This window comes from Nelumbo lutea, chromosome 4 (assembly GCF_056320005.1).
Source record: "Nelumbo lutea isolate HS-2025 chromosome 4, American lotus-T2T, whole genome shotgun sequence".
In the NCBI taxonomy this organism is placed as follows: Eukaryota; Viridiplantae; Streptophyta; class Magnoliopsida; order Proteales; family Nelumbonaceae; genus Nelumbo; species Nelumbo lutea.
The window spans coordinates 47,424,844-47,443,805 of NC_142687.1; the positions used below are offsets into that span (position 1 = coordinate 47,424,844).

At 37.5% G+C, this 18,962-nt stretch overlaps 1 protein-coding gene across 8 annotated transcripts in view; it reads left to right on the forward strand.

Moving 5' to 3' along the window:
• Nucleotides 1-18,962, forward strand: part of LOC148855612 (uncharacterized) — a 93,823-nt gene that overhangs the window by 12,339 nt on the left and 62,522 nt on the right. For 5 of the 8 annotated variants that reach the window (XM_088941639.1, XM_088941633.1, XM_088941632.1 and 2 more), the window contains exon 3: nt 47-191. In XM_088941639.1, the coding sequence (XP_088797765.1) occupies nt 99-191 (93 nt within the window). In that variant the 5' untranslated portion in view covers nt 47-98. Of the gene's footprint in view, nt 1-46; nt 192-15,388; nt 15,511-18,640; nt 18,912-18,962 lie in introns of those variants that run through there. The other 3 variants (XM_088941636.1, XM_088941635.1, XM_088941637.1) reach the window with 3 other exon arrangements.

The following is an 18,962-nucleotide window of genomic DNA, read 5'->3' on the forward strand; positions in this document are numbered from 1 at the left end:
TTGGTTTCATGGCTTCTGTGTTGTTTCCCTGTTGTTTGTTTGGTAGGATCTTTTGATATCTGGCTCATCGGTTGGATTGTCAGATTGAAAAGCTGGAGATGGATCAGGTGAAAAAGAAGGCAGAGCTTGTTGATATTATACTGAGTTGGCAAATAGAAGATATCCTAAATGAGAATCTTTTGAAAGATAAGGTTTGATTGATTCCTACTTGCTTTGATCTATTCTCTTTCTTCTTTTCGTTTTCAATGCAATTATTTCCTTGACTACTGCTTAATCAAATTATAAACTGTTGATAAGCATTGTGGAAACTCTCGTAGTCTTATATATGCTCATGAGAATTCATTGCAACTACTTGTGTGTTTTCTGGTTTCTTCATTGTAGGCGGCAATGCTTAACATGCAGAGATGGTTTTCTACAGCTTCTTATGCTGCAGTTGGTTACCCAAGTAATATTTTGTAGTGGAAAATGTTTGATTGGAGAAACAAATTGTTCATAAAAACAGCTTTTCTTATTTTTCTATTGTTTGGTAGCTACCAAGAAAAAAAAACGAACTCAAAAGACGAGAGGTCATGGTGGTCATGGCTTGGTCTTACATCAAACTTCCAAGTTTCCTTGTAAACAGGAATCTGATTTCCATAGTCATCTCTCTTCTGTGATATATTGATGTGTGGATCTCTCCTTTATAGAATCCATGAACCGGTTACCCTCTTCCATGGGATGCAATTATCTAAACTGTATATATCCTCTGTTTTCTCCTTTCTAGAGTCTCCCAACATGGTCACTCTCTTCTACGGGATGGATCATTCAGGACTACATCCTCTGGTCTCTCTCCTTTACAGAATCTTAGTCAACGTACTAGTCTACTAGATGTGAATTCCTTAGTTTTGAACCCTCAACGTACTAGTCTACGGGATGTGAATTCCGTAGTCAACGTACTGGACTACATCCAATGGTACACACGTCCCTTCGTAATTTCGGCCACTAATATCGCCCTTTAACTGCTTTTACTGTTTTGTCCCTTCCCAAGTGTCTTGTTAATCCACCCCCATGCAAATCCCTAATGATCTTTTCGCGGAGGGAAGTGCAAGGGATACATAGCTGTTCCCCTTTCATAAGGAACCCATCATAAATAAAGAAGTCTTCTGCTGGCTGTTTATTCACACATTTCTCCCATACCTGTTGGAAATCTTCATCCTGGGCATATAAGTCTTTTAGGCACTCAAAACCCACAATCTCCACACTGAGGGTCTTGATGAGAGCTACACGCCTTCTAATTGCATCGGTCACTTTATTTTGTTATCTTGTCTTACACACAATTTTATATGGGAACTTGTTTAGGAAAGCAGACCATCTGTCATGTAAATCACTTCTTAATTGCTTTTGCCTACTAAGATATTTTAGGGCCTGGTGGTCAGTATAGAGAACAATTTCTTTTGCATATAAATAGTGTTCCCATGTCTTCAAGGCTCTAATCACAACATAGAACTCCTTGTCATAAGTAGACCACTTTCTCTTGGCTTCACATAGTTTTTCACTGAAGAAAGCAATGAGTCTTTTCTCTCGGGACAATACAGCCCCTATGCCAACTCCACTAGCATCACATTCAATTTCAAATTATTTATTAAAGTCTGGCAAGGCAAGAACATGAGCAGAACATAAATTTTCTTTTATGAGAGCAAAACTTTGCTTTTGTTTTTCTCCCCATTGAAATTTACCCTTTTTCAAGTATTCAGTAATGGGAGCCATGATACTACTAAAATTCTTAATAAAGCGCCTATAGAAGGTTGCCAACCCGTGGAATCGCCTGACATCTGTGACAGTGGATGGGGTTGGCCACTCCCTAATGGCTTTCACTTTTTCCTCATTTACTTTCACACCCTCCTTGTTTATAATAAATCTCAAGAATAATAAATTATCCCTCCTTAATGTTTTCAGGACCTCCCTAATATGTCCCACATGCTCAGTGATAGATTTGTTGGTTTATCAGCCTCATGAAAGTACTGGGTGCGTTGGTTAGTCCAAAGGGCATGACTAACCACTCGAACAAGCCATCTCTAGTCTTGAAGGCTGTTTTCCATTCATCTTCAGGACGGATCCTGATCTGATGATATTCACTCCTGAGATCTATTTTTGAGAAAACTACAGCTCCGCTTAGCTGGCCGAGCATGTCGTACAACCTAGGAATGGGAAATTTGTACCCAATGGTAATCTTATTAATGGCCCTGCTGTCGACACACATTCTCCAACTGCATCCTTCTTAGGTGTAAGTAAGGCAGGTATTGCACAAGGACTCTTGCTGATTTGAATGTGTCTATTTTCCAATAATTATTCTACCTTTTCCCGTAGGATTTCATTCTCCTTAGGACTCATCCTGTAATGTGGGAGGTTAGGTAGATTAGCGCTTGGAACAAAGTCAATATGGTGCTGTATATCTCTCATGGGAGGGAGTTCATTTGGTAACTCTTCTGGAACTACATCATTGAATTCATCAAGTAGTCCCTGCACTTCCACTGGAATTTTACTTTCATCATTAACATTTTCTCCCTTTACATACTAAGAGATGTATCTCATGAGTATCCTTACATTCTTTAACAAATTCAGCATGATGATGGGTGATGGTAAGAAGATTCTTCTCATGTGCTTTTGGAGCCTTTGTAATATTTTTCTCAGCTGTGGGTAACAAAGTATAACGTGTACCTTCTTTTTCCAGTTGGTAGGTATTCTTCCTACCCATGTGCCTTGCATCTGTATCAAATTGCCAAGGCTTCCCTAACAAAATATGGCAAGCATCCATATCAACAATATCACAATAAACTTCATCTTGGTACTTACCGATAGAGAATGGTATCTTGCAGCGCTCCTCTACCCGTACGCCGCCTCCTTCCTTGATCCATCCAATTGTTTATGGGTTTGGATGTCTTTCAAGAGGTAGTTGTAACTTTTGTACCATATCCCTGCAAATAATATTTTCTTGACTGCCACTGTCAATGATTAAATTAAATAGTTTTCCTTTGACAATACACCTGGTACGAGACAACCTGTGCCTCTGAGAAGCATTTGAATTTTTCTGGGACAGCATTAATTTTCTGACAATACAGGTATATTCCTCATGTTCATATGGACCTTCTTCATCTTCCCCATCAGGTCCACAGTATACCTCCTCCTCAATATCCTCTTCCTCCTCCCTTTCGATCATATTAACTGCCTTCCTCCTGGGACAGTCATTGGACCTATGTCCAATCTCATTACATTTAAAACATTTAATAGGAGCATGTCTTGCATAAGGGTTACTGGGTTTAGGAGGGTTGGAAGGATTACCTCGAGTATGTCCTCCTTTAGTAGTCTTACCGGCATTACTTGTGCTTGTCGGGTGAGAAGATTGTACTGCCGGGATTGATTTGTTCCTGTCGACAGTTGTTGGTCTGTTGTCGCTTTTGCTGTACCGGCGGTAATTATCACTGCGTGCCTTGTCTTGGAACATTAATTCTGCTTTCAAGGCTAGGTTCTTTGCTTCGTGCACACTGAGAACCATTTGTACACCAATTTTATCTCGAATGGATGGTCTCAACCTGCTTAGATAACGGACTGCCTGCTGGTTATCACTTTCAGATAATTGATTTCTCTCAGCTAATCTCAAAAATTCAGATGTATATTCATTAACACTGCGAGAACCTTGAGCACACCTTTGATAAGATTCGAACATATATTGTTCATAGTCAGGAGGTAAAAATCTACCTTTGATTAATTGTTTCATGCGCCTCTAGGTTCGAACATGACCCCTTCCTTCTCTCATCCGGGTCTCTCTCATCCGTTCCCACCAAACAGATGCACCTCCCTTTAATCAGAAAGCTACTAGTTTTACCCTTCGATCCTCTTGTATCTCCATGTAATCAAAGAACCTATCGACTTCTGTGATCCAATCTAGAAGTCCCTCTATACCAAGATCTCCACTAAAAGTAGGAATATCTACATTGAGTTTAAATTCATCATTATTCCTACGGGGATTGAAATTACCTTGATTGTGCCAATTTCTACTGTTTCTGTTGTTGCCGGGAAGAACTGGAGCACCACCAAATTCGAAATCATCATCACTGTCATTGTCAAGAATTGGACGTCGGGACACAGTAACGACGGGTGGTCTGTTGTGGTTGTCTCCTTCGATCTGCTATGGATTTTCCCGGTTCCGTGGGACAACCTCCCGTAATAAGGTTTGCAGTTGCTCAGTCACCTCTGCCAATTGCCGTTCGATGTTACGTGTGGCTGTGTGCTGTTCTTCAATTGCTCTCCAAACAGTTGGGAACCCCTGATCTCCGTCACGGGGTGGGTTGCGACTGCTACCGTCTTGGTTGGCCATCTGACTGGGCGAATTTCCTACTCTGATACCACCTGACGCAGCGTGGAAGCAATGGAAACCGGAGCTGGCTATGCAAGCACCGGGCGTTCACTAGCACCTAGCGAATAACACCGATTTCTCTAGGAGAGAGAAAAGGTGGCGAAATCTAAAAGAAGAAAACTCAAGAAAATCTGAAAAATATGAAGTATGAATTGATTCATAATTCTGGGAAATAGCAGTACTTATAATACATTGAGAAATTGTAAAATAATTAGGAAAGAACATGAATCTTGATCTTGATCCTCTTGATTTGTCTTGATAAGGTCGAACCCTCTTGGAATTCTCGGGCTTGATCTTCCACCGTCCGATCTCCTTGGTAGTCTTCTATGCTTAAATCTAGGAGGTCTTTGGAAATCTTGATGATGCCTGGAGTCTTGCTAATCTTGATAGTCTTGGGAGTCTTGAGTTGTTCTTGCTTATCTTTCTTGGACTAATCTTGATAATCTTGGGTTCTTGGCTTTATCTTGACTTTTTGCCTTATCCTTATCCTAGAGCTGCTGCCCCTAGGGGTGAGATGGGCTTTCTTGTGATGGGCCTCCATCAACTTTTGAGTCAAGAATATCTATTGTGACCAGGGATCCATGTGATCCTTACTGTAATATGGACACATCAGCATTTTGAAAAAAAAATCTGTTGATGTGATGTTTTGAAAAAAAAATCTTTTAGTGAACCCTTATGAGTAAAAACAATTTGGCTGTGTTTGGTTTGAGCTTGATAGAAAATATCAAAGAAATAGAAAATTGAGGCAAATTTCTTAAGGAATTGCACAAAATTTGTCAAGTACTTTTCCTCAACTTTCTGTTTCTCTATTATTTTTATCAAACCAAACATAGCATTTGGGAGAAACCTTTCTCTGACATTTTCATATGAAAGGTCCCTGGTTTCACCAATTACCTTTTGGTCAGTGTAATTAAAGTATGAGTTACGGGCTAATCCATGTGAATTTGTTGAGAGAATTTAATGGAAGAGAAGCAAAACTATTTATGCATCTGTTATTCCATTTTAGAATCTAACTGAAACCTCTATTGGAGGAACGATGTACATAGAGGCTCTTTCAAGTTTCAACTTTGGTTCCAATTATGTTGTATGGTTGGACTTTGGAGAGTGCAATCTCTGATGGGCATTTTTTTGAAAGGTTTATTAAGGTATGATGATTGATGCCATCAGAGTAAATCGACTTAAGTCCAAAAAGGTCACAATTCATTTTGTGTTGTTTTTGCTATGTTTGAATAGTGCTTTTCTTCACATTTTGTTTTACTTCAGATGATCAGAGTAAATTGACTTCAGCCCAAAATGGTTGCAGTTCATTTTGTGTTGTTTTTGCTATATTTGAATAGTGTTTTGCTTCCTGTTTTGTTTTACTGCAAATGAAACACTAAAAAATAGGAAACTTCTGATATCTACCATTTTGACTCTAATTTATGTCCAACTTAAGGCAGCCTTGCTTCTACTTTTTTTCTTTTGGGAATCTATTGCCTTTGTGAGTTTCTGACCATGATTTTCTATTTTACTTGTGTTATTTCCTGATCAAAAAGACATCTTCCTGTTTTCACCTTTAACTGGGGTTGGTGAAACTGTTGAGAGATTAAACATTCTAAGAACTTAAAGTTATTCCTTTTGAACTCTGAAGACTTTAACTCTTGTTCCTTGGAAATGGTTAGTCCATTCAGTGCTAGCTTTACCATACATGCAGCTATTTTGAATGCTAGAATATTTCTATTTTCCAGCTTAATTTTTTTAATCTATTCATAGTATTATAGATTTTTTAAATGTTTCAAGTTTCAACAGTTCTTCACATGCATGGGCACTGTTATATTAGTCATTTTACCCTTCTATGCTTCGAAAATTGGGCTTTGGTGGTCCCTGAGCCCAACCTAACTGAAGGAAAATATTCATAGTAAACAAGTTTCTAGAAGAAAGAAACATAAAAATTTACCATTCACTGCAGCAGGCACTGTAAAGTCCACGGGTGTTCATCAAAAAGTGATGCGAGAACACCTTCTCTTTCAGGAGGACCATATATCTGAATCTCTTTCCCACCTGCTTGCACAACTTGACCAGCTTCCTCTGGACTGCTAAATGATGCAGGAACTAACTCAAGTCCTGCTGAAACTGCTGCTTCTATAATTGCCTTTCCCATTTTTCCAGTGCAGCCATTCACCTACAAAATTACACCAAAGAGTATGAGGCTAATTTACTATTCCACATGCAGCAAGGGAATATAGCACTGTTTATTCTTGAAAAGATATGGCTTGCTTTAACATTGTTTTTCCCAACAACGTAGATATCAAACAAAGATTTGGATGTTATACTATAGAAACTTAATAAGATTTAATAAATATTACGTGGTTCTTTTCATTGAAACCCAAAAATGAAAAAATTAAAGTAACATGATCCCCTGGAAAAGCAACAAACAACAGTAAAGATTCCTCTGGGTCATCAATCAGGAAAAAGAATATAAAGACATGACTTTATTGATATCAACAATAATGTCAGACTTCCTAGTGAACTATTATTTACCCAATTTAACATAGACAAACACAACTAATAATCCTACATGCATGCACATAAGATAATCCTCTGCCACAAAACGATACGTAAAGTTCAATAAAAAATGTACAATAACAAGAGGTTGTTATAAAATGCAAAAAGAAAAAAGCTATAAACTTTTCATCTCATGTTATAAAATGCAACAATCAAGACAATTATACAAATTGAATCAAATGAATCTAACCAACCAACCTTTTTCTCACATATTGCTGGAATCAGAGTAATTAATATAAACTCCAATAAATTAACAATAGTGAGAAATAAATCCTTAAAAAAATTAGAAATTGAAACAACTTACGAAGCATTTTTATTTCATCAGAAGCAGAACTATCGGAGTGGCAAAAAAACAGACAAACCTGGATCCCTCTGAGAACCTTGACGCGCTTCCTGACCTTGGGCGGTAGATTCTCCAGAAGATCGGGCTGCTGTCCCGCCAGATGCTGAAGCTTGTCCTGCACGAATCCAATAAACCCTAATAAGGAGAGCCAGAGGAAACCCTAAACTTAAAATATAGAATCCATACGGAAGCTTTAAACCCTAAAATAAAAGGGAAGGGTATTTAGTTTCAGGGTGAAGAGAGAGAGAGAGAGAGAGAGAGAGAGCAGTTTCACAATAAAAAATACAGTTATGCCTGAACAACGCTTGAATGGAGCTCTAAACCAATGATGAAGGTCAAGCGACATGAATTTCTTCTTCTTGTAGGCTTCTCTCAGAGCCGCTTTTTGTTTCTGAGAAATCAACGTCAAAACCTGTGCAATTGACAACCTTACCACCTTTATCTTGGATAGCTTGTTCGGTGCTCCTACAGTGACCTTAGCTACTCGAAGCAGCGCTAGCTCTGCTTTCAGATTGTTTAACTGATTCAAGAGCTTGGCCTTCGACTTTCCTCTGAGATCATGAACCTTGATCCTCGCCATTGCTGTGAGAGCGGCCTGCTATCTTCCCTCCTCCGTAGGTCTTCTAAAACCTAAAAACGGAACAGAATGATTGGTTTTGGACCGGCTCAAATCTGGTTCAAAATAACAAAGTCTCGTGCCAGGTGCCAAAGACCGCTGCCCAGTTATAGTTTTTCATTAATTTAGTTTTGCAAGCATTTAGCTCTCTCTAAGGCGGCAGACTTAAAGAGCGCCGACTCTAAACTGCCACCTTAGACTGTTTTTCTTGTAGTGTTAACCCAATGCAAAATTGAAGTTTTAAGTTGATCAGTAGTATTGACTTGTATGTAAGTATCCAAATAGATTTGTGTAATGTCCCTGTTATAGGGTTTGCCACAGTGAAAAGAAAGAGATTGATGCTGAAAAGAAAGAAAAGAAAGTTATCTTGCTTGCCCTGATTTTGTTGAGGCAAAAGTAAAGATTAATGCTGTAATGGAGGTGATGCAGTGTTAAGAACTGTCGTTTTTGCATAATCCCTACCCTTTTGGAAGGTGTTTCTGGAAGTTTTATGGGACTCTTAAGGGAGACATTGGGGGAGAAAAAAAAGGGAATGAAAGAGATATGAAGATGGAGAGAGATTCCATGAGACCAATTTTATATTTTTATCAAAATATCTCTGCCAGATGGAAAAAACAGGAGTTCTTGTCATGCTATTTTCTTTTTTCTACAAGTAAAATAAAATTAATTCTTCAGTGTGCAACATATGGTAGGTTGGGCCAAGCTTGAGGTTGAGGTTTAAGACTTAGGGTTGGGCTTGGGTTGATTTAAATGCAAAATTAAGCTTATGGGTTTAATTGTGAAACTAAAATTTTCTTACTTTTTTCTTGTTTTATTAATAAACATATATTAATTTTTATTAACTTTGTTTTTAAATAAAACTTTTGTTAATAAAATTATTAAAATGTTTTTTTATTAACTTATTATTTTTATCTATAATTTTTATTATATTATTAACTTTGTTAACTAATTTATTATGTTTAATTAGTTGGTTACCTAATAAATAAGCTTTAGTAATTAATCTTTTGAAATGAAATCTAAATGGATTTCAAATTGTAAGATTTAATTTTGGAACTAAAACTTTCTTACTTTTTTCTTGTTTCCATGGCATTGGCCCATAAGATTTAATTAATCTTTTGTATTATATAATCATTTTCTAGGTTAACTAAATTTGTAAGTTAATTTATGAAACTTATCAAATAATTTCCTACTTTAATTAATTAAAGTAAGTTAAGTGTTAGTTGCTAAACCAAATCTTACTAACTAGGGCCCTATTTTTATGGGAAAGTGGTGAAAATAGAGGGCTGTTGGAGATGATTTAGAAGTTCCTATAGATCAGGAGTATAAACGGGTCAGGCTCTAATGAAGGAAGAGGATAAAAAATAATAAGAATTAATAATTTAGGAGATAATAATGAGGGGAATTGGAGTATCTATTGGTTGTTGTAAAAATGACTTGGAATAAAAAATAAAAAAATTACAAAAAAAGAGAACAAACACTTCTCTTTCTCTCTCTTTCTATCTGTATGTGACATTTAGGCTAAATTTATTGAAAATTTCCCTAATGCTAGAGGAAAATTGAAGTACTCGCGACTCACAAAAAACCAGAATTTGGTACCTCTATCTAATCAAATTGGGTACAAAGTAAGACTTAGTTGTAGAATTCTATGGAACCAAAAACCAATAGTGGGTTAATCTTCTTGGATACATCAATATGGATATGGGAATAAGAAAGATGTATTTGGAAAGTAACAACAGTAAATGATCTATCAGATTATCAGTTTATTTGGGCCTTCTTTAATCACCAAGAAGGTGATCAAACCCTTTAGGATTATTTTTCTTATATGATGGACTTGTGTGCCCGTATTTATTTGCATTAGTCATGGATAAATTGACTAAACGTATTCAGGGGGAGGTTCTTTGGTGCATGTTTTTTGTTGACAACATTGTTTTAATTGATGAAATTAACAGAGTATTTAATGCAAAATTAAGCTTATGGGCCAATGCCTTGGAAACAAGAGGTTGTAAAGTATGTAAGATAAAAACAAAATATATGGCATGCAAATTTAATAACAATTTGAGTAATAAGAATCTATATCTTTTGGGTCAGTGGTTGGGGATGTACCCTAGGGAGGATGAAAAGGTTTGGCAGAAGGTAGTTACTAGCATTCATGGGTTCTCAGAGACTGGTTGGGATGCTCGTTTGATGCATAGAGCTACTCTTGCTACACCCTGGAAAGCCACATGCATGGTCTTCTCCCTTTGTTTCTCAATCATATTAGGTATGATTTGTCCTTTGGTTATAAGACAAAATTTTGGGAAGAGATTTGGATTAGGGAGTCTCCTTTGGAAGTCTTCTTTCCTTCTCTATATGCTTTATCCAACCTCAAAGAGAGACCTTTGTTTGATTTTCGTTCAACATTCTTCATCCTCTGGGCTGAACTGGACCTAGGTTTAAGGAGGAATTTTAGAGATTCTAAAATCTCCTGTGTCTAATCTTTTGAAACTGTTGGGTGGGATGGTCCTTGATGAATGTATTGGGGATGGCGATGCGTAGTCTTTCAATCCTAATGGTAGTTTATCTTAAAAAATCTGTAAAGAGACTGGGCCGAAAGGGCCCTAGTATCTTTTCTAGTAGTTTGTTTTTATTTATCTGTAAGCTAATGGGCTTGTTATTTCTTTTTGCTAGTTCTCCTTATGTTACTGCCTAGCTTGCCGCCCACTTAAGGGTATACTTGTAATTATGTTAATATTTAAGTTTAGTAAAAGGTCTAGAGAAGGGAGGGAAGAGACATTCGAACTCTTCTTCTTCTTCCTCCTCTTTTCCCCATCTTCTTTCTCTTGTATTGTTGTTCTCTTCTTTTCTTCCTTTTCCTCTTTAATTTTTCCAAGTTTACAGCAGTTTTAGAGGATTGGTATCAGAGCAAGCTTCTTTCTTCCTTCTTTTCTTCTTTGTCTTTTCCCATACACCCTTCAATTAAGAGAGTGTATGGAGAGATAGGTTCTCTTTAGTTCAGAGAATCTTTTGCCTAGTTGGTAGAGAGTTTGGATAGTTTAAATCTGGTCGGATATTGACAAGAAGTGGTGCTGTATGTTTCTGCCCAAAACCCTAGCCGATTAGAGATTTTCGAAGTTACAGGTAAAAGTGAAGCTTTGGGTGTGGCGCTCTATGCTTGGGAGGTGCCTTTTGACTTCTAATTGAGGGTGGTTCAGGTTTGGAAGAGATTGGGAAGCTCTGGTAGGAGGGGCTGCATCTTCTTTCTTTCTCCCCAGTAGCCAGGTGTGGTGAAACCCTAGTTTTCAAGCATCTAGGTACTGGTTTGACTTAACGTAAGTTTATAAATACCAAATTTATGGTTTTTTGATTTTTGTTTGATTATTGGAGCAATACAGAAGTGAGTTCAAGCAAGTGCCAGTTTTTGGGCTTGGCTCAGTAGATTCCGTTTTGACTAGTGTGATCACAATTAAACTAGATGGGACAAATTATCTTGCTTGGGCACAAACTATAAGGATTTATGTTTGTAATAGAGGAAAATTAGGGTACCTCCCAGGCAGTAAAGTGAAACTCGAAGAGATAGACCCTGAATTTGAGAAATGGATGCAGGAGAACTATACTGTCATAAGATGGTTGGTCAACTCTATGCAGCCTCATGTAAGTCAACACTATCTTTGGATGTCCTTATCCAAGGAGATCTGGGACAGTGTTACTGAAACTTATTCACAGAAGTTGAATGTGGCTAAGATCTACAAGCTGAAAAGTGATTTGAAGAACCTAAGACAGGGGGAGAAGAGTGTGGCAATCTACTATTCTACACTGAAATCCTTATGACAGGAAATTGATGTTATGGGGACAGTTGTATGGGTGAGTAACAATGATGCAGAAATGTTTAGGAAGTTGGTGGAAAGAAACAAGTTTTTTGAATTTCTTATTGGACTCAACCCTGAGTTTGACATCATTAGGCAAAATATTCTGGCCAAAGATGAGGCTACTCTTGCCAGGCATATGCTATGGTGAGTAGTGAGGAGTGTAGGCAGCAGATTCAGTTATAGAGTCCACCTATGAAACACTTAGCACATGTTGGAATAAAAACGAAGGGTTCAATTGAGATGAAGGAGCAGTTATGTGAATATGGCAAGAAACCGAGGCATACGAATGACTGTTGCTGGAAGCTTCATCTTGATCTTCCTGACCAGTTTAAGAATAACAACAATTTAAGAAGGGTAGTTAGACAGGAAAGCCTAAGACAACTAATATTGCCATAGTACCAGAAGGAGGAAGTAAGGCGAGTGAAGAGAAGTTAACCATTGAACAGTTGGCAACAATGAAGGCAGAATTTGAAAAGTATGAAAGTTGTTAAATCACTTGGGGGCTACTATTTCTACATCTCACTCTTCAGGCAATGCTTCATCATCATCAATATTTGCTCACTTGGGTATTCTTGCTTCTGCAAACCATGCTTCAGTTTCAGGTAATCATAATATTCCATGGATCATTGATTATGGTGCATGAAACCATATGACCAACTTGTCTAACATTTTCAGTTCATACCACATTCTCTCTGGTAAAGAGAAAATATCCTTTGCTGATGGGTCTCTTTCTCCCATTTTTGGCAAAGGAGATATAAAGACCTCTGACACCCTTTATTTATCCTCAGTCCTTTATGTCCCTAAATTTAATACAAATCTTTTATTTGTTAGTAGCTGAACTAAATCCACGAACTGTGGCATAACCTTCTTTCCCACTCATTGTGAACCTACAATCTTAAAGGATGATTGGAAATGGCCATGAGGCGAACGTAATATACTTGTTGGACACATCTGATAGAGCTCTTGGACCACCTCATGGAGTTGCCTTGGAGTCAGTCTTGTTAGAGTCTGTTGACAAAGTCATGTTATGTCACTTTCAGTTTTATCATTTGTCTTTTTCTGCTTTGAGTCATTTATTTCCGGACATGTTTAGGGGTCATTTGTCTTTTGTCAGCCTTGGCAGGATAAATCTCCCCATATCAATCCAACGACTGTGAAGATTCTAAACTAACACGAGCCTCATGTATGTCCAGTTTAAGGGTATCACACAGAAAACGTCATAATATCATGAATCAAATATGTATTTTATTCATTTACAATAAATGTCATAATGTACATCATGCTGATTGGAGCTAAGGGCATACACTGTCTAACAAGCTCATGGAGTTTCCGAATTGTTATGGCTGAAGAACTTGTTGATAGAAATGGGAGTGTAGATTGATACTCCAATGATATTATATTGTGATAATCAAGCAGCCATAAACATAGCCCACAATCCTGTTCAACATGGTTGTACAAAGCATATAGAGGTTGGTCAACTTTTCATTAGAGAAAGAGTTGCCAGTGGAGAGATTTGTTTACCTTTTGTGAGGTCTGAAGATCAATTGGCCGATTGCCTTACTAAAGGTGTCTCCAAATTGAAGATTGACAACAATTTGAACAAGCTGGGCATGACAAATATCTATTCTCAGCTTGAGGGGGAGTATTGAGAATGTAGTGCTGATGTGGATGCCTACTTAAGGGCAAACTTGTAAATTATGTAACTTAAAGGAAGTTTATTAAAAGATTAATGGGAGAAAGAGTAGATTATCGAACTCTTCCTTTCTTTCTCTGCTCTTGTTGTCTTCTTCCTTACTTTTTTTTGCTTTAATCTAAAATACTCTACTAATTTTATTGGTTTGAATCACCTCTTGGTATTAGAGAGGGTCTCCTTTTCGCTTTTCCCTTTTTTTTTCCCATACACTTTTTTTTTCTAATCGAAAGGTGTATGGGGAGATAAACTGTTGATTATTCAGAGATCTTGTTTGTATAGTTGGTAGACGGTTTGGAGAGTCAGAATTTGGCCGAAGATTGCCAAGAATGTGGGATTGTAGATTTTTTCCCAAAATCCTACCCAACTAGAGATTTTCCAGTTATGGGTTGAAGAGGTTGTTTGGGAGTGGCACTCAAGGCTTGGAGGGTTCCTTTTTTTCTCCAAAAGTGGGCGGCTGTAGTTGGAAGTGGTTTGGATAGCTCTGGTTTGAATGGCTAACTCTTTTCTCTCTCCCTGGAGGCCAAGTATGGTGAAACCCTAGTTCTGGGACTTTTGAGTGCTTGAATGACCTTAGTTAGGTTTATAAAGGTTGAAAACATTATTTTTTGATTTTCGTTTGATTGATGGAGTAATCTGGAAGTGAGGTGAAGCAGCTCCCGGTGTCAGGGGTTGGTTCTGTAGATTCCATTCTGATAGGAGTGACTACATTTAAACTTGACAGAACAAATTACCTTGCTTGGGCAGAATCTATTAAGATCCATGTTGGTAGTAGAGGTAAACTAGGGTTTCTAACGGGTAGTAAGGTGATACCGGAAGAGACTGATCCTACATATGAGAAATGGATGCAGGATAACTACACATTTATTGGGTAGTTGGTAAATTCTATGTAGTTCCTCATAAGTTGACACTATCTGTGTGATGGAGAGATACTCTCAGAAATTAAATGTTGCAAGGGCCTAAAATTTGAAGAGTGATGTGAAAAATTTAAAATAGGTGGAGAAGAGTGTGGTTGTCTATTATTCGATGTTGAAGTCACTATGGAAGGAGATAGATGTTATTGGAAGCATTTGTATGGGAAAACACCAAAGATGCAAAAATTTTAAGGAAATTTGTGGAAAGAAACAAGGTGTTTGAGTTGGGGGATTACAAATATGCAAAAACTCAATCCTGAATGATATTACAAGGAAGAATATCCTGGTCAAAGTGTCACTTGTTCAGGCATACTCCATGGTGAGTAGTGAAGAGAGAGCAGACGACAGGTACAACTACAGATTCCACCTCTTACAGAACATTTTGCACATATTAGAATAAAACCAAAGGGGCTAAATGAAAAAAAGGAGGTGATATGTGAATACTGCAAGAAGACTCAACAAAGGATTCTTGTTGGAAGTTTCATCCAGATCTTCTTTCTGAGAGGTTTTAGAACAACTTAAGTAGGGTGGTCAGTTTGGAAAGCCCAAGAATGCCAATGTTGCTACAGTATTTGAATGTGAAGAAAATTCTGTTGTGGACCAGCTAGCAGTAGTGAAGACAATTTGAGAGATATGGGAAGTTGATAAACTACTTGGAGTCTACTGTTGCATCTTCCTCCTTAGGCACCCCCTCTACATCCGCTTTTGCCCATTTAGGTATCCGCGCTTTTGCAAATCATGCTACAACCTTAGGTAATCGTAGAATTCCTTAGATCATAGATTTTGGTGCATTAGACCATATGACTAGCATACCCTACATTTTTTGTTCATACCAGCTTCTCTCGGGTAGAGAGAAGATTTCTCTTACCAGTGGGTCCTTTGCTCCCATCTCTGGCAATGGGAATATTAAAGCCTCTGACTCACTTGTATTATCCTCTACAATTCATGTTCCCAAAGTTAACACTAACCTTTTATCTGTTAGTAGTTTAACAAAATCATGGAATTGTAGCATAACCTTCTTTCCTACTTATTGTGTTTTTCAGGACCTGAAGTCTCAGAGGACGATTGGGAGTGGCCATGAGGCGAATGGGATATACTTGCTGGATGTCTCTAATCAAAGTCCTGGATTACCTATTGGAGTAGCTTTGGAGTCTGTTTTATCAGGGTAAGTTAATAAAGTCATGATATGTCATTTCATATTTGGTCATTTGTCTTTTTCAGTTTTGAGTCATTTGTTTCCAGAAATGTTTAAGGGAATATCCCTATTGAGTTTTCATTGTGAGTCATGTAAACTTGCAAAACATTGTAGGCAATCTTTTTTAGTGAGTAATAAAAGATTTGTTTCTCCTTTCCATATTGTGCATTCTAATGTATGGGGCAAATATTTCATTCTTTTCATTGATGATTCTACTCGTTACACCTGGATTTACCTTATGAAATACCGAGATGAAGTACCAAATATTGTACAAAAATTCATGAACTTATACTTACCCAGTTTAAAACTTGGATCAAAATATTCCGATCTGATAATGCAAAGGAATATTTTGAGAAGAGACTTTCCTCCTACTTTGATAACTTTAGAGTTATTCATCAGAGTTCCTATTCATACACTCCTCAACAAAATGGTGTGGCGGAAAGGAGAAACAGATATGCGGTTGAGGTTGCGAGGGGCCTCCTTTTTGCTTCCCATGTTCCTGTTAAGTTTTTGGGTGATGTCCTTACAACTACATACTTGATAAACCGAATGCCTTCTCGGGTTCTAGGGTTTAAAACTCCCTTTAGCTTGCTTTTCCTAAATGAAGATCTCTTCTCTCTTCTTCTCAGCGTGTTTGGGTGCACTTGCCATGTTCATGTTCACATTCATCAAAGACAAGTTTGAGCCTAAAGCACACAAGTGTGTCTGTTTGGGATATGCCTCTACACTGAAGGGTATTGCTATTTTGATCCGGTTCATGGCACTTGCTTTGTTTCTAGAGATGTCACATTTGTAGAGTCTGTTCCTTAGCTGAAGCGGAGGACAAGACAATGGCACATGGAGTTTCTGGACTTTTGTGGTTGAAATCACTTTTAGATGAATTTGGTATAGATTGTGAGAAGCCAATGGTGTTATATTGTGGCAATAAGGCGACTACAAAATTGCACAAAATCTTATTCAACATGACAAAACTAAGCACATTGAAGTTGATAGGCATTTTATATGAGAGAGAGTTGCCTCAAGAGAAGTTTGTCTACCATTTGTTGTTTCTGAAGACAGTTGGCTGATGTTTTGACAAAAGGTGTTCCTAAATGAAAGCTGGTTCATTATATAAGCAAGGTGGGCATGATGGATATCTATGCTTAGCTCGAGGGGGAGTGTAGAGAGGCTGGGTCGAATGGGCCCTAGCCCATTAGTGTCTTTCTTATTACTCTTTCTTGTTTTGTTTTCTTATTGGGCCATTAGCTCTTGTTTATGTTTGTAAGTATAGTGCTGATGTGGAAGCCTACTTAAGGGCAAGCTTCTAAATTATGTAACTTAAGCAAGTTTATTGAAAGATTAGTGGGAGAAAGAGGAGATTATCGAGCTCCTTCTTTCTTTCTCCTTTCTTCTCCAATCTTCCTTCTTCATCTTGTTGTCTTCTTCTTCTCCTTACTTTCTTTTGCTTTAATCTAAAATATTCTGCTAATTTTGTTGGTTTGAATCAAATCTCGATGTATTCAGGTCCAATACAAGTAGGTGGTTTAATTAGGGAAGAACTTTTGGCAGTAGTTTTTGGGGTTTAAAAGGCTAAAGCAATGGGGTTGAAAGGTTGATGATTGAAGGTGATTTGAAAGTGGTAGTTGGATGGTTATTCAAGGAAAAGAATGCGGTGTAGAAATTCAGAGATGAATTAAGACCGTTCCAATGGCTCTCAAAAGATATGCAAATACAAATCAGATGGGTACATGGATCTACAATCTGCTTGGCCAAACAAGGGGTAATAGACAGCAAATGTTTTGACCCTTTTGGGCTCATATGTGAAAAGGGTGGTGGGATGTGATTGTACTTTGCTCTTTATTGATTGTATGCACTATGCATAACCTCTTGTTATAGCTTTTTAGTCATTTAATGAATGAATTCCTTTCTTTGTTGCTGTTTAAAAAAGTAGAATAAAGAAAGTAGTACATTGGAGGAGAAAAGAGATTGCCGATCGGAGAGAATAACAGTCTCCCAATTGGCTAGACCTCTATCTATGTTAATCTGTGCGACTGAACCTAAATTAATATAGTAGCACCATTAGTAAAAGAAAGATTAATTGATAAATCTAGACCAAATTTAGTTAAAACAGTAAGTTAACTCTTATTTCATAAAAACAAAAAACTTTAGTTATAACAGTAGAATATTTGAAAGCCCATGTTCCAAGCAATCACATAACTATAAATATAAATGAAAAGAATGGAGAAACAGCTTGAAGGGTTATATGATTTATCATTTTATTATTTTTCCACTAAAAGACAATGCAATTAGCTATTCAGTTGAGCTACTCCAACTGTTATAAAAAATCCCCTTAGTTCAGACAAGACGTGGCCACTTGGGATCTTTGAAAAAAATAAAATTCATTATGCCTATGCGCATCCACTTGATGATCAAAATATTTCAAGTTTTTGGAGCTGTTGTAGTTTTGGTGCAAAACATTGAGGCAACCTTGCTACTGATGCTTTAGTATTCTAAAGAGCTGTGAATATGTTTTTGTTCTGGTATTTCATTAAAAAAGAACGGGATATAAAGTGGAGAGGAATAACTAGAAGTAACTAGAGAGAATTGATATGGAGAAGAGTGGCATTTTTCAACATAACTTGAGAATGTGGCCTCACTAACTAAGGATGAGAAAATGTGATCACAAGACCAAAAGGTGAGTCACACAGGCCACTTTGTCTTAAGGTTTGCAAGAGGTAAGAGGAGGGAGGATTTAGGCTAGGGAGGCTGGTTCTTAGGGATGGCCCTTTATTGGGGAAGTGGTTCTGGTGTTCCCTTTTGGATTCATAGTAACTTTGTCATATAGTAGCCAAAAGTATTTCATTACACCTATTTTTCTTATGCTGGTTTGACTTGGGACTTAGGATTGAAAATAGTTCGAGGGAACATGAACTTCACTTTCAGTAGACCTTGTGATTTCTGTAGATGACATTTTTCTTGATGCTTCTAGTCCTAATAGTATAATTTGTCTTTTGCAGTGATGTTTAGGTAAGTCCTCTTACCTCTATAACTTACTAATTTCCTTTGCTTTTTGTCCCTTTCATTTGGGAGTTGTTTTCCTATTTTCTTTTTCTTTTTTTAGGTGTAGGTGGACTCCACCTATAGAGGATGGAAAAGATCCCTTTGTTATCCATTACTTGAAGCGTGGAAAGTGCCATACATATGTCTTTGTTTCCTCCTCCTAGTACTCTAGCATGAATATGATGGTTATCATTTGGGAATCCAAGAACGTCAAATATGGGAGGTGCATTTAGGGATTTTAATGGGTGGATAATTGCAATATGCTTTGGACCTGTTAGAGTGGGCCTTCTTCAAGGACTCAATTGACTGCACCACTCCATACTCATTTTGATGTATGTATTTATGTACATTCTTTTTTCTAATCAATGTGACTTCTTTAGTTA